Genomic DNA, 15,085 nt, shown 5'->3' on the forward strand with positions numbered 1-15,085 from the left:
TATCTGTAAGGCCTCTTACAGTGTGAACATCCATTATATTCTAAGTTATAATTAGAGAAGGGAAAGCAGACACTAGATTCAAGCCACCCCACTGTTTCTCATCACCCAGTGACATATCTTTTTACTTTGCGTATGGTCTTGAATATGTAGGGTTAAATTAAGTTGATCATTTAGTGTTGTTATCTAGTGTTGAATAGCTGATTTTCAGAACTAGCCATAAATATAATTAAAGAAAAGCTCAATGTAGTTGGAACTTTTTAAGTAAACTAAAAAATGTTCATATATACATGTATGTAGACATAAAACGTGATTGATAATGGAAAATTAAAATTTTGTTAATCACTGACATTTCAGAATCAACCGAAGCCCAAAGAAAACTGTTCATTTTTAGAGTTGAAATAATGTAGAAGATGTTATTGGTATTAGTGGCATAGCAATGGTGTTTTGCTGACTCTCTGCCTGTACCGAGTGGTCTTGGTTCTGAATCTTCAGGGCTACGGCCTTGAAAATGTAACACTGTTCTTCTCTCTTGCGTCTTTTTAAGTAATCATACCAGCAGTGTACAAGTTAGTCTCCTTATAAACTGTTTTTTAAGTTGGGTTTATTGAGGTATAATTTACATAAAATAAAATTCTTTTTGTTGATGTGGGAGTTTTACTATATATTAGATTATGTTGGTGGTTAAACAATTCTATACAGTTACTGAAATTCACCACTAAATACACTTAAACTTAAGGAATTTATGTATGTAGATAATACTTTGATCATCAGGACATTCTATATTCTATATTCCAAATCTATAGTTATTCTGGCAGCTCAATCATAGTATTCCCAATGATTAACTTTCGGATTATAAACAATACTCAGACAAGATCACTCTTTGACTATGGTAGAACAATACAGAAACAAAATCATTCTGTAATCATGTCTATAACTAAGGAAGACAAGAACACTGTAGACACACACGTACCACAAACACACAACTAAACCTCATCGTCTAAGGTAAATGATCAGTACTTACCAATGACAACTCCCCTCCCACCTCCTAGATGAAAAATATCAAGATAACCTTCACTGAGTTGTCCCCACTTCCTGACACCACTCATTCCAGAACTGGCTTCCACATCTTTGTTCTCTCCTCCCCTCTTCCTTCAGGTCCTGCCATTAGGCACCCTGCCTTTTCAGGCCTCTCGCTGCTATATTCTTTGAGTTTTCTCTTTTTACTGTTTCCTGATTTTTTTTTTAAATTACTTATATAGATATGCTCCTTATCTATTTGCTTTCCCTAATGTGCTTAAGGAAGGACCAAAAAAAGCTTCTTACATACAACTAACTGTTCCGACTAGACCACAATGACAGAGAAGAACACCTTAGAAAAATAAAATGTATAACCAGGCCCATAGAATACTTTTTCCTTTAAAATAGAGTTTCCTTGGCATATGCTGGCTACACTGACTCACTCTTTAAATTGATCATGACTCCTAAAGTTTAATGAAAGACCACTTTTCTCTGAAACTTGCACATTATCGATAAAAGCCATAATTAAATGACATTTAAGGCATGCTGCAAACTATGTCTGTGAATCTACTCATGAGATAAGAAACTTATCAGTGGGATTTCATTGGCTTTCTAATCTGTGTGCTAAGTGATTTCAAGTGATTGATTTATAATACTTTTGATCCTTCTTTGAAGGTATGATATACATTTCAAAGTATAAGTTTAAATTATAAATCTGTAAGCAAAAATTTCAAAAAGGGCTACCTTATAAAATTAACAAAACTTCATCAAAGAACAGTTTTCGTCTTTGTCATCATTTCTGTAGTACAGAATCTAAATTGGAAATATTAATATTTACTGTAATATGTGAATGTGATTTTGCTAATGTGATGAAATCCCGTTTGTTGTCTAATATTTCATTGTTGTATGACTTCTTAGGTAGCAGCAGTATTCCCACTCACCTATCTTTTTCATTTCTAGTGAAAACTCAAATGCAACAAGGATTAATCTCGATAGCCGCCCGCACTGTTATCACACATCTGGTAAATCATTTGGGCCATTATCCAATGAGTGGTGGTCCTGCTATGTTAACAAGTCAGGTGTGTGAAAATCATGACAATCATTACAGTGAAAGTACTGAACTTTCTCCTGAACTCTTTGAGAGTCCAAATATCCAGTTCTTTGTGTTGAACAATACAACATTAGTGTCCTGTATCCAGATCAGATCAGAAGAGAGTATACCTGGAGGAGGTTTGTCTGCTGGCCTTGCATCAGCCAATTCAAATGTCAGAATCATAGTACGTGATCTCTCTGGAAAATATTCGTGGGATTCTGCCATCCTGTATGGACCACCTCCTGTAAGTGGCTTGTCAGAACCTGCATCTCTCATACTTTCATTGTCTCGCCAAGAGAAACCAGAAGAGCCTCCTACATCTAATGAATGCTTAGAAGATTTAACAGTAAAAGATGGGATTCCCCTCCAGTTTAAAAGAAGATTTAGAGAAACCGTACCAACTTGGGATACAATAAGAGATGAAGAAGATGTTCTTGATGAGCTTTTGCAGTATTTAGGTGTAACTAGTCCTGAGTGCTTACAGAGAACTGGAATCTCACTTAATATTCCTGCTCCACAACCTGTGTGCATTTCTGAAAAACAGGAAAATGATGTTATTAATGCTATCCTTAAGCAACACACAGAGGAAAAAGAATTTGTTGAGAAACACTTTAATGACTTAAACATGAAAGCTGTGGAGCAAGATGAACCAACACCTCAGAAGCCTCAGTCAGCATTTTATTATTGCAGATTGCTTCTTAGTATATTGGGAATGAATTCCTGGGACAAAAGGTAAGAGTAAAAGAGAAATTTTTCCTTTTTTTTTTTATGTTAGTCTTATTCATCTTTTGATCAAGCATTTTAGTCTCTATTCTTTTCCTCACTAAATTTTATCTACCAGATAGTTCTGTGACCAGTGGGCAGGTTTTTTTTTTTGGGACCACTGAGTTATGTCAGGATTCAAAAGAATAAAAAGATAACTTAACACAATAAATTAACTATTAACATTTTCATAATGACTAGTAGAACTATTTGACTTAGAAATTATAGCTCAGGGGCTGGCCCGGTGGTGCAGCAGTTAAGTGCACGTGCTCCGCTTTGGTGGTCTGGAGTTCACAGGTTCGGATCCCAGGTGTGCACCAACGCACCACTTGTCAAGCCATGCTGTGGCAGTGTCCCATATAAAGTAGAGGAAGATGGGCATGGATGTTAGCCCAGAGCCAGTCTTCCTCAGCAAAAAAAAAAAGAGGATTGGCATCAGATGTTAACTCAGGGCTAGCCTTCCTCACAAAAAAAAAAAGAAATTATAGCTCATATAATTGAAAAAAATCTTATTTTTCCAACCTTCATGTAAGGTAATAGGAAAAACATTTTTCTTATAACACTTGTGACACCAAATGTGTGGGTTTTCCACACCAAGCAGTTCCAACACTACCTGGAGTTAGCACAGACAGGTTAAGGGCTCAGACCCACAAGACTGCCCCCTACTTCATACACCCGTTGCAAGTTCGGCTATGAATGGGGTTCCCACAACCCCCTCCTTGGGTTTGATAATTAGCTATATTGGTTCACAAAACATGTACTTACATTTACTGGTTTATTATAAAGGATAGTTAAAGGATACAGATGAACAGCCAGATGAAGAGGTACATAGGGTGAATTCTGGAAGAATCCCAAGTACAGCAGCTTTTGTCTCTGTGGAACTGGGGTGTGCCACCCTCCCAGCACATTGAATGTGTTCACCAGCCTGGAAGCTCTCTAAACCCCATAGTGTAGAGATTTTTGTGGAGGCCTCATCACCTAGGCATGATTGATTATTAACTCAATCTCCAGCCCTTCTCCCCTCCCCAGACGTGGGGCTGGAAGTTCCAAGCTTCTAATCATGGCTTGCTCTTTCTGGTGACAAGGCCCCATCCTGAAGTTATCCAGGTGCCCACTAAGAGTCACCTTATTAGAACAAAAAAACACTCCTATTACCCAGGAAATTCCAAGGGATTTAGGAACTCTGTCTAAAATGCTTCTGTCACCTCCATCACTCAGGAAATTACAAGTGTTTTAGGAGCTCTGTGTCAGGAACTGGGGGCAGACCCCAAATATATATTTCTTGTTATGTCACAGAAGCCTACCTGTTTTTTTAGACAAGCAGGAGTATGATAATTTCTTGTTTTTATCAGAGAAATTGAACTCAAGATGTAGCATCAAATGAAGAAAAAAAATCTGGATTTCATTTTTTATTTGGTTTTCTTATGTATGTTGCAAAACCTCATTAATAACTGCAATAAACACACAAAGTATTCAAGTAAGTTAGGTAGGAGTTAAATGAAAAGGCATCAGACTTAAATCAGAAGACCCAGGTTAGAGTCACTTAACCTTTGAGCCTTGGGCTACAGTCTACAATTTAGGAAATAACTCTCACTTCACGTAATGGTGAGAATTTAATTAATGTACATAAAATACTAAAATTGTATGCTAGTGTAAAGCATTATTAATATACATTTATTTTTTTTAATTTCTGTGATACTGAAAGCTGTAGGGAAGTGGAAGAAGCATTATGTAATGTATTGTTTTTGCTCGATTTGTAGTAGGAAGAGAGCTCAGCTGTCACTGGATGAATATATCTTAAAGTAATTCAAATGCATGTGAAGCATTGAAATGGAATTCTATTTGCTTGCCTAGTGTTTATAATCTTACTTGATTTAAACCCTTCCATTGATTAGAAGGGAGTATCTACCTCTGCCTTATGGGAAAGCCACGTTATGTGAGGGATACAATTGCCTTATGGTATGTCCAGATACAAGTATTGCCACTCATATAAATACATTCTACTCTCTTTTGCTGTAGAATCATCTGTATATTGTCTCTTGAGAAAAACTAAAGGTGGGAAGCTATATTTTACCACAGCAAGCATTGATTTCAAGAATATAATTTGTACCGATTTAGCACCTATAGAATGTGTATGGTAAAATTTATACGTTGCTTTGTAGTGAAAAAAGTACGTATAATGTAAAACAAAGAAGAAAGCAAATTCCATTTGAATTACACAAGCTTACTTGGTAATGATTTAAATTTTGCGAATATTTTATTTCTTATGAGGAAAAACTTTTTCACGTATTTTTATGAAATTCTTGAGAAGGAACCTGCAAGTATTTTTATCCGTTTTTCTAGATATGAGTTTGGGAAGCTGACAGCGTCTGCAAGGAAAAATTGAAGTGGCCAATAGATAATGATCCACTAGCAGAAATGAGGGCCTGGGTAGAAATAATGACATAAATTCTTTACGTTTTTTTTAGGGTATGTTCTCCTTTGTGTTAGAAGTATGAAAAGGTAAGAACTAAGTGTAAGAGTTGCATGAGTAGAGTGGAAAGTATTTCCAGGACTGTCGTGTCATTCATTGCAAAGGTGATGAAAATGTTTATAAATCTCTCTGTTTAGGAGGAGCTTTCATCTCCTGAAGAAAAATGAAAAACTGCTTAGAGAACTTAGGAACTTGGACTCAAGACAGTGGTAAGTTGTTGGAAAATCTTCAAATTTATAACTTGCATCTATCAGCTATATCTCTGTTTATGTGTAAATAATACTGTATTGTTGAGTTATAGCTTTCTGGGCAGAAACTGTATTTCATTTATTCATACATTAGAAATAATAAACTTTTTGGAATAATGTAGGGCTACATTAAATGTTTGGTATCTTTGAATCATTTACACCTTTTTTATACATTTCAGAATCATCTTTCGAATTACAGAAATCTGATTGAACCTATAAAATATCTTTTGGTTTTCCCGTATTTAAGACAGTCCAGATCTACCCTTTTTGATTATTCTCAGAGGTCCCAAGTGAAATGACTGGTGAATACAAACCTAGTATCTACAAAAACTATTAATGGAACAAAGAAGATGGATATAGTTTGTTATGTTGCTATAAATCTGATTTCTCTTTAAGCCCTTGGATATGTACCCATTTACATGTCGGTTTTGATTTGTAAAACCTTGTTTTATCATTATTTCAATGATCTCTAGGTGCATAGTGTACCGGGACAAGATTTCCTGGGAAACTGGTACTAGAAACTACAAAATATTACTTAACTGAAATTCCCGTAAGATCAACCTGTGTATATGTACTGCTTTCCTTTCCAGACTCATAAAAATAAAATTTTGGGGTAGACGCTTTTTGGCAATATAACTGAAAATACATTAATAAAGGGACACTTTAGATAGATGTCACCATTATTGAGAATGCCTGTATTTCTGAGATCTGAGATCCACAACCTCCTTAACATCCACATTTCTCACTCTCACGTCTTATTCAACCGGTGTTGTATACTTTTATGCCTCCAATTTTTTGCTTTTTCTGTTCCCACAGTCAGTCTGCCTTCCTGTCCAGCAAATTCACACATTGTCAACTATTTTTAAAATACCATATCTAGCACACTTAAAACTATTCTTTCACTTACATTTATATAAGTGTGTATACACACATATATGTACACACACACACATATATATGGCCGTAATCAATTCTCTAATCAGAACCATTCTTAACATCTACTTTCTCTATTCCTAGGCGACAGTACATTACTAGAGAAAATTATCAAACCAGAGTGATATAGAAAGTTACTATAGATTTATGCTCCTTTACTTCAACAATACCTTCTCTTCTGTTCGGCAAATTTCTTATCCCCTGTTCACTTCTTACTTTATTTCTCAGAATAATTACAGTCACGTGCCCCATAGCAACATTTCGGTCAACAACAGACCGTGCATACAATGGGGGTCCCATGAGATTAGTGCCATATAGCCTAGGTGTGTGGTAAGCTATGCCATGTAGGTTTGTGTAAGTACACTTTATGATGTTAGCACAGTGACGCAATTGCCTAACAATGCATTTCTCAGAATGTACCCCCATTGTTAAGTGACACATGACAGTATTATAAACCACTTCTTTGTTCCTCAGGCCCTTCATTATAGTCAAAAGGTCATCTCTCCTCTGACCTCACTAGGAATTCAGTTCAAATGCTTGACCTCCTATATGGAAGACAGTCTGCTAGACAGTCTGCTAAAGCAGTAATTCTTAACCTTTCTTCTTCCTCCACATATTCACATTTTAACACATTAGTCACATCTCTCATTAATTAAATCCAGAGATTCTGGTGATTGGAAAACTAGTTTGAAACTAGCCACCCACCATGCCATCACTATTTACAGGAATCAAAGTGAGTAAGATGACTCAGGCCTTTCCCACATCAAACAACTCTGCCTTACATCTTCATCTCTTTAAAATTTCTACATTGAGCCATCTTCTTTTGCTCACCTTTGGTTTCAGAAAAGGCTTTTTTTTTTCATTATCTGTACGTCTGCTTCCCACCTTTTCTGCCTGCTCTGGGATCTTCGGAAAGTTATCCCTTTATTTTGTATTTCTGCTTACTCCTCTTACTGTAAGCATGTTTGTTATCTGTCTTTAAACAAAACAAAACTCCTCAGTTACCATCCTTTGAAGCTATAGTCTATCCCTTTCATGCCTTTTGCTACCAAATTTATGGAAAAATATAACTTTTACTCACTTCTAATAATTCCTAACTGGTTTTTGTTGTTGTTTTTAGCTTACTTCAGAATGATCTTTTTAACATAATGTTTAATTTCTTTGTTTATTATAGGAAATATAAAACAGAAAAAATAAGCCATATATTTATAACAGTATTGTTAACATTTGTTTTTGTATTTTCAGCCTTTCTTTTTTGATAGGCATATGTATGATTTTTTTGTTTTATAAAAATGGAATCATTAATATATAGTTACTTTTTAAAAAAATTTATATTGTGAGCATTTTCCTCAACCATTTTGATATTCTTCAAAAATAATTTTTTATGGTACCAAGTTCTATGATTATTGGATATTTAAGTTGTTTTTAATTTCTTGCCCTAGGATAGATACCTAGAAATAGAATTATTAGGTCAAAGCATAAGAACTTATTTCAGGCCATATATATTGCACAGTTGCTTTCCATTAAGTACTAATTTCTACTTCTACCAGCATTGTGTAAGAATACCTGTATAACTTCAACCTGGTCAGCACAAGATATTAATCACTTTTTCTTATCCTTATAGCTTGAGAAGCAGATCATGGTATCTCTTTAATTTGTAGTTCTTTATTACTAGTGAAGTTAATATTTTTTTGTAGGAAATTTTAATCTGTTTTCAAATTCTCTCTCAGTGTTCTTTTTCTATTTTTCTATTTAGGAATTTTTCTTGATGGTAAGAGCTCTCTTACGTGTGCGTGTGTTAAGGATTAATTTTTGTATTTATTGAGGGAGTTTTCCCAGTTAGTTGTTTGGCTTTCAGTTTTCAGTGACTTAAGGTTGTTTAACATACAGGTTTTTCATTTTTATGAAATGAAAAATATCTCTCAATCTTTTTTATTTGGATTTCTTCAATTGTTTGTTGTCCTTAGAGAGTTTTGTCTTGAAATCAGTTAAACATTATTATGTTTCCCTCTAGATCTTTAATTATTTGGTTGGGGTGGTAATTATTTTACATTTAATTCTTTATTCCTTCTGGAATATATTTTGATTTATGGAATGAGAAATGGAACTAGCTTAAATGTTGGAGAATAGTCTATTTCTATAATTTGTTGAATAATCCATAGCTTTCTCATTGATTTGATGTTTATTTTATTAAATATTAAGCCATTTCAAAGCTTTATGTTCATTCCTATTGATTTGTCTGTCAATTTTGTGCAGATGTTACTGTTTAATTTTTTATAGCCTTATAATTTAATATCTGATAAGCCCAATCTTCTTCATCACCCCACTCACACACATTCTTCTTCTTTTCTTAGATATTCTCCCCTGTTTATTCTTCTGGATACATGATAGAATTATGCTGTTGTTTTCCAGAAAAAAACAATCCCATTGATATTTTGATGTGATTTGCAATAAAAATTTTTATACAGAAAGAATAAGCACATTTGTTATCATTATTCTTCTCATGTACAATCATGAGGTGTTTTTCATTTATTCTGAGACCCAGACATTACTTTTAGGGGTATTTTATTGTTATGTTGCTATTCTGAATAGAATCTTTTCCTCCATTTTATCTTCTACGTTTATTTATTTATTTATTTATTTAGTATCCAAATACTTCAGTGAATTCTCCTATTGATTTTAAACATTTTATAGTTGTTTCACTCTTAGGATTTGTTTAGGTATATAAGCATTATCTGCAAATAATCTTTCTAAAAGTTAAGCCTTGTTTTTGCTTATGTTATATCTAATTGCACTGACCAGAACTTGCACTCCAGTGTTAAATAGTTATAGTAAGAGTGGACATCCTTGTTTTTTATGATTTTAAGGGAAATAACTCTCCTGTTTCATCGTTGGGTTGATGTAGATAATTTTCATGTGAGAAAGTAGCCTGTTTTCTAGGAGTTTTTATAGTGAAAGGGAGTTAAGTGTTATCAGAATCCTTTTCATCCTGTATTCAGATTTTCATAGTTTTGCTTTCTTAACTAATTAATATACATTGTATTTTAATATCATTAGATTGCTAATATTAAATAATTCTTGCATTCTTGGGATTAAACCCTACTGGGTTTTTCGACTTCCTGTTGTGTTAAATTTACTAGAATTTCATTTTGAATTAGGGTGTAGTCCATCTATTAGAATATTCTGTAGATAATTTTCTGTCTGTTCTTATTATGTTTTTAGAATTAAGGTTATAGCCAGCTTTATAAAATGAATATTCTCTATTTTTTGAAAATTTGGAAGAATTAGTAAAATTTCCAATTCTTTCAATTTGTTTCATCATTATTAGTCTTTTCAAGTTTTCTTTTAGCTCTTGGGTCAATTTCAGTATTTTGGGTTTTTTTTTTTTTTTACAAAAATCCATTTTATTGAGGTTTTCAAACCAGATACTAGTAGAGGTTCATACATGGTGTCATAGTTCTCTGTTACATTCCTTTTCTCATTTTAGCTTTGTCGGGCTTTTTTTTGTTTCTTTTCTTTTTTTTTTTTGATGAGGAAGATTGGTCCTGAGCTAACATCTGTGCAAATCTTCCTCTATTTTTTGCATGTAGGTCGCCACCACAGCATGGCTTCGACGATCGGTGTAGGTCCACAGGGGGGATCTGAACCCCGGGCTGCCAAAGTGGAGTGTGCGATGTTAACCACTACACTACTGGGCCAGTTCCTACTTTTGCTTTTTTTTTTTTTTTTAATTGTCTTTAATACATGAAATGTAATTACTTTTGCTTTTTTAAATTAATTAATGTATGTATTCCCGTATTGTCTCTTCAAAGTTTTTTTTTCCTCTAGCTCTAGTGAGATGTAATTGACATATAACACTGTGTAAGTTTGAATAAGGTTTAAACATAATGATTTATATATGTATATATTGCAAAATGGTTACCACAATAAGGTTAGTTAAGATATCCATCACCTTACATAGTTATAATTTTTTGTGTATGGCAAGAACTTTAAAAATCTACTCTCTTAGCAACTTTCAAATAAACAATACAGTATTGTTAACTATAACCATGCTGTACATTACATCCCAGAACTTATTCATCTTATCACTAGAAGTTTGTACCCTTTGACCACCTTCACCCACTTCTCCTGCTCCCCTGCCCTCGCCCCTGGCAGCGACCAACCAATCTGTTTTCAGTTTCTATGAGTTCGTTTTTTTTAGATTCCACATATAAGTGAGAACATACAGTATTTGGTTTCTCTGTCTGACTTATTTCACTTAGCATAATGCCCTCAAAGTTCATCCAAGTTGGGGCCGGCCCTGTGGCTTGGCGGTTAAGTGCGCGCGCTCTGCTACTGGCGGCCTGGGTTCGGACCCCAGGCGCGCACCGACACACCGCCTCTCCGGCCGTGCTGAGGCCACGTCCCACATACAGCAACTAGAAGGATGTGCAACTATGACACACAACTGTCTGCTGGGGGGCTTTGGGGCGGGGGGGGAAAGGAGGAGGATTGGCAATGGATGTTAGCTCAGAGCTGGTCTTCCTCAGCAAAAAGAGGAGGATTAGCACGGATGTTAGCTCAGGGCTGATCTTCCTCACAAAATAAATAAATAAATAAATAAATAAATGTAAATAAAGTTAAAAAAAAAGGTCATCCAAGTTGTTGCAAATGTCAGGATTTCCTTCTTTTTTGTGGCTGAATTCCATTGTATATATATACACCACATTTTCTTAATCCATTTATCAGTTGTTTCCATACCCTGGCTATTGTAAATAATGCTGCGATGAACCTGAGGAGGCAGATATCTCTTCAAGATAGTGGTTTTGTTTCTTTCAGATATATACCCAGGTGAGATTGCTGGATCATATGGTAGTTTTATTTTTAATTTTTTGAGAAACGTCCATACTGTTTTTCCATAGTGGCTGTACCAGTTTACATCCCCACCAACAATGCACAAAGGTTCCCTTTTCTCTACATCTTCGCCAACACTTTTTATCTCTTGTCCTTTTGATAATAGCCAAAGTAATAGGTGTGTGGTGATATTTCATTGTTTTGATTTACATTTTCCTAATGATTAGTGGGTGGTCTACTGGTTAAGATTGGGCGCTCTCACTGCTGCAGCCTGGGTTCGTTTCCTGGTCAGGTAACCACACCACCGTCTGTCTGTTGTCATACTGTGTGGCAGCTGCGTGTTGCTCTGATGCTGAAAGCTATACCATCAATATTTCAAATACCAGCAAGGTCACCCATAGTGGACAGATTTCAGTGGAGCTTCCAGACTAAGACAGACTAGGAAGAAGGACCTGGCCACCCACTTCCAAAAAATATTGGCCGTGAAAAACAGCAGAGTGTTGTCTGATATAGCACTAAAGGATGGTGCTAAAAAATAATGGGCAGGGTTCTGCTCTGCTGTACACAGTGTTGCTAGGAGTCAGAATTGACTTGACAGCACTAACGACAAAGATCATTAGTGATGTTGAGCACCTTTTCATTTACCTGTTGGCCGTTTGAATATCTCCTTTGAAAAAATGTCTATTCAGGTCTTTTGCCCATTTTTTAATTGGGTTATTTGCTTGATTACCATTGAGTTGTATGAGTTCCTTATGTATTTTGAATACTAGCCCCTTATCAGATACATAGTTTGCAGATATTTTTTCCATTCCGTAGGTTGCCTCTTCATTTTGTTTATTGTTTCTTTTGCTGTGCATAAGCTTTTTAGTTTGATGTAGTGCCACTTGTTTTTTTGTTTTTGTTTTGCTTTAGTTGCTTCTGCTTTGGGTGTCACATCCATAAAATCATTGCCAAGACCAGTGTCAAGGAGTTTACCCTCTATTTTTCCTGTAGGAGTTTTATGGTTTCAGGTCTTACATTTAAGTCTGTAATTCATTTCAAGTTAATTTTTGTGAGTGGTGTAAGATGGGGGTCCAGTTTCACTCTTTTGCATATGAATATCCAGTTTTCCCACACCATTTATTGAAGAGACTCGTTTCTCCATTGAGTATTCTCGGCTCCCTTGTCAAATATAGTTGACTATATATGCATGGGTTTATTTCTGGACTCTCAATTCTGTTCCATTGATCTGTGTGTCTGTTTTTTGCCAGTGCCGTACTGTTTTGATTATTATGGCTTTGTAATATAGTTTGAAATCAGGAAGTGTGATGCCTCCAGCTTTGTTCTTCATTCTCAGGATTGCTTTAACTATTTGGGCTGTTTTGTAGTTCCATTTGAATTTTAGGATAGTGTTTTTGATTTCTGTAAAAAAATGCCATTGGAATCTTGATAGGGACTACAATACATCTATAGATTACTTTGGATAGTATGAACATTTTAACAATATTAATTCTGCCAGTCCTTCTTTCTATGTTATCTTTCTATGTATTTATGTCTTCTTCAATATCTCTCATCAATCTGTTATAGTTTTTATTGTAGAAGTTTTTCACTGTCTTGGTTAAATTTATTCCTAAATAATTTTTAATGCTATTATAAGTGGGATTGTTTTCTTTATTTCTTTTTCAGATAATTGTTAGTATGTAGAAACAAAACTGATTTTTCTATGTTGATTTTGTATTCTGCAACTTCACTGAATTCGTTTATTCTAACAATTTTTTTGGTAGAGTCTTCTGGATTTTCTACTTAAAAGATCATGTAATCTGCCAACAGAGGTCATTTTACTTCTTCCTTTCTGATTCAGATGCCTTCTTTTTGCTTTTTTTGCCTGATTGCTCTGGCTAGGACTTCCAGTACTATATTGAATAGGAGTGTTGAGAGTGGGCACCCTGATCTTCTTGTTCCTAATCTTAGAGATAAAGCTTTCAGCCTTCATCGTTGAGTGTAATGTTAGCCATGGGCTTGTCGTATATGGCCTTTATTATGTTGAGATACCTTCCTTCTGTACCCAATTTGTTGAGAGTTTTTATTATGAATGGATATTGAATTTTGTCAAATTGCTTTTTCTGCATCTATTGAGATGCAAATTATCAAATAATTTGATAATTTGATAATTTGGTATCTTTTTCACCTTTCTTCTTGTAGTTGATTTCTAGTTTAATACCATTGTGGTCAGAAAAAGATGCTTAATGTAATTTGTCTCCTTAAATTTATTGAAATTTGTTTTATTTTCCAACATGTGGTCTATTTTTGAGAATGTTCCATCTGCACTTGAGAAGAATGTGTATTCTGTTGCTTTTGTGTGGAATGTTCTATGTATCTATTAAGTCCTTTGACCATTTTTTTACTCAAAGTCTGTTTTGTCTGATATAAGTATAGCTATCCTTGCTTTCTTTTGTTTACCATTTGCTTGAAATATCTTTTTCCATTTCTTCATTCTCATTTTTTGTGTGTCTTTAAAGCTAAAGTGAATCTCTTGTAGGCAGCGTATCATTTGGCTCTTGTTTTTTACCCATTCAGCCATTCTATTGTCTTTTGATTGGAGAATTTAATCTATTTACATTTAAAGTAATTGTTGATAGGTAAGGACTTATTAATGCCATTTTGTGAGTTGTTTTCTGACTGTTTTATAGATCCTTTGTTCTGTGCTTCCTTTCTTGCTGTCGTCATTTGTGATTTGATGGCTTTTTGTAGCGGTGTGCTTTGATTCCTTCATCATAATCTTTTGTGTATCTACTACAGGTTTTTCCTTCATGGTTGCCATGAAGCTTACATAAAATATCTTATATTTATAACATCCTATTTTAAGCTGATAACAGCTTAACTTTGATAGCATACAAAAACTTTATGGTTTTATTTTTTTCTCTCACATTTTAGGTTATTGATGTTACAAATTACATGTTTTATATATTATGTATCTAGTAACAAATTATAGTTATGGTTATTTTTTAAATGTTTATTTTTTATCTTTTAAACTAGAGTTGTAAGTGAATTATGCACCACCATTAGAATGGGCTTTTTTTTTTGGGCCGGCCCCGTGGCTTAGCGGTTAAGTGCTCGCGCTCTGCTGCTGGCGGCCCGGGTTCGGATCCTGGGCGTGCACCAACACACCACTTCTCCAGCTATGCTGAGGCCGCGTCCCACATACAGCAACTAGAAGGATGTGCAGCTGTGACATACAACTATCTACTGGGGCTTTGGGGGGAAAAAAATAAATAAATAAAATCTTTAAAAAAAAAAAAAAAAGAATGGGCTTTTTTTCCCCTTAATGCAGATAATCTACTTAATCTTTTCAAAAAAAGAGTTTCTCATTTATTTTATGCTGTTATGCTCTGTTTTCTAACTCATTTATTTCTGTTCTATTTTCTTTCTTATTTATTGTCTTTATATTGTTCTTTTTCTTCTAGAATTGAATGTTATTTGTCTTAGTTTTATTCTTTATTATTTAACAATGAAATAGTCTTAGGCTATAAAATTTTTCTGAGTATAGCTTCTGTCTATCCTTTTAGTCTCAGCTTAAACAATCACTTTTTCTGAAAAGGCTTTTCCTAAACTACCCCTAACCTTTTGCCTTCCTTCCCAATCTATGTTTGAATCTCCTTTTATATGCTCTCACAGACTCCTCTAACACTTTCCTGTCATAGCATTTATCACACTGTATTATTATTAGTATTATTATTTTTTCATAGA

At 34.6% G+C, this 15,085-nt stretch overlaps 1 protein-coding gene across 8 annotated transcripts in view; it reads left to right on the plus strand.

Moving 5' to 3' along the window:
• Positions 1-15,085, plus strand: part of RALGAPA1 (Ral GTPase activating protein catalytic subunit alpha 1) — a 241,377-nt gene that overhangs the window by 155,368 nt on the left and 70,924 nt on the right. For all 8 annotated transcript variants that reach the window (XM_087422563.1, XM_087422573.1, XM_014792116.2 and 5 more), the window contains 2 exons: positions 1,978-2,842; positions 5,483-5,554. In XM_087422563.1, the coding sequence (XP_087278689.1) occupies positions 1,978-2,842; positions 5,483-5,554 (937 nt within the window). The remainder of the gene's footprint in view (positions 1-1,977; positions 2,843-5,482; positions 5,555-15,085) is intronic.

Source organism: Ceratotherium simum, chromosome 3, assembly GCF_057802395.1.
Source record: "Ceratotherium simum simum isolate JZ-2026a chromosome 3, ASM5780239v1, whole genome shotgun sequence".
NCBI lineage: Eukaryota > Metazoa > Chordata > Mammalia > Perissodactyla > Rhinocerotidae > Ceratotherium > Ceratotherium simum.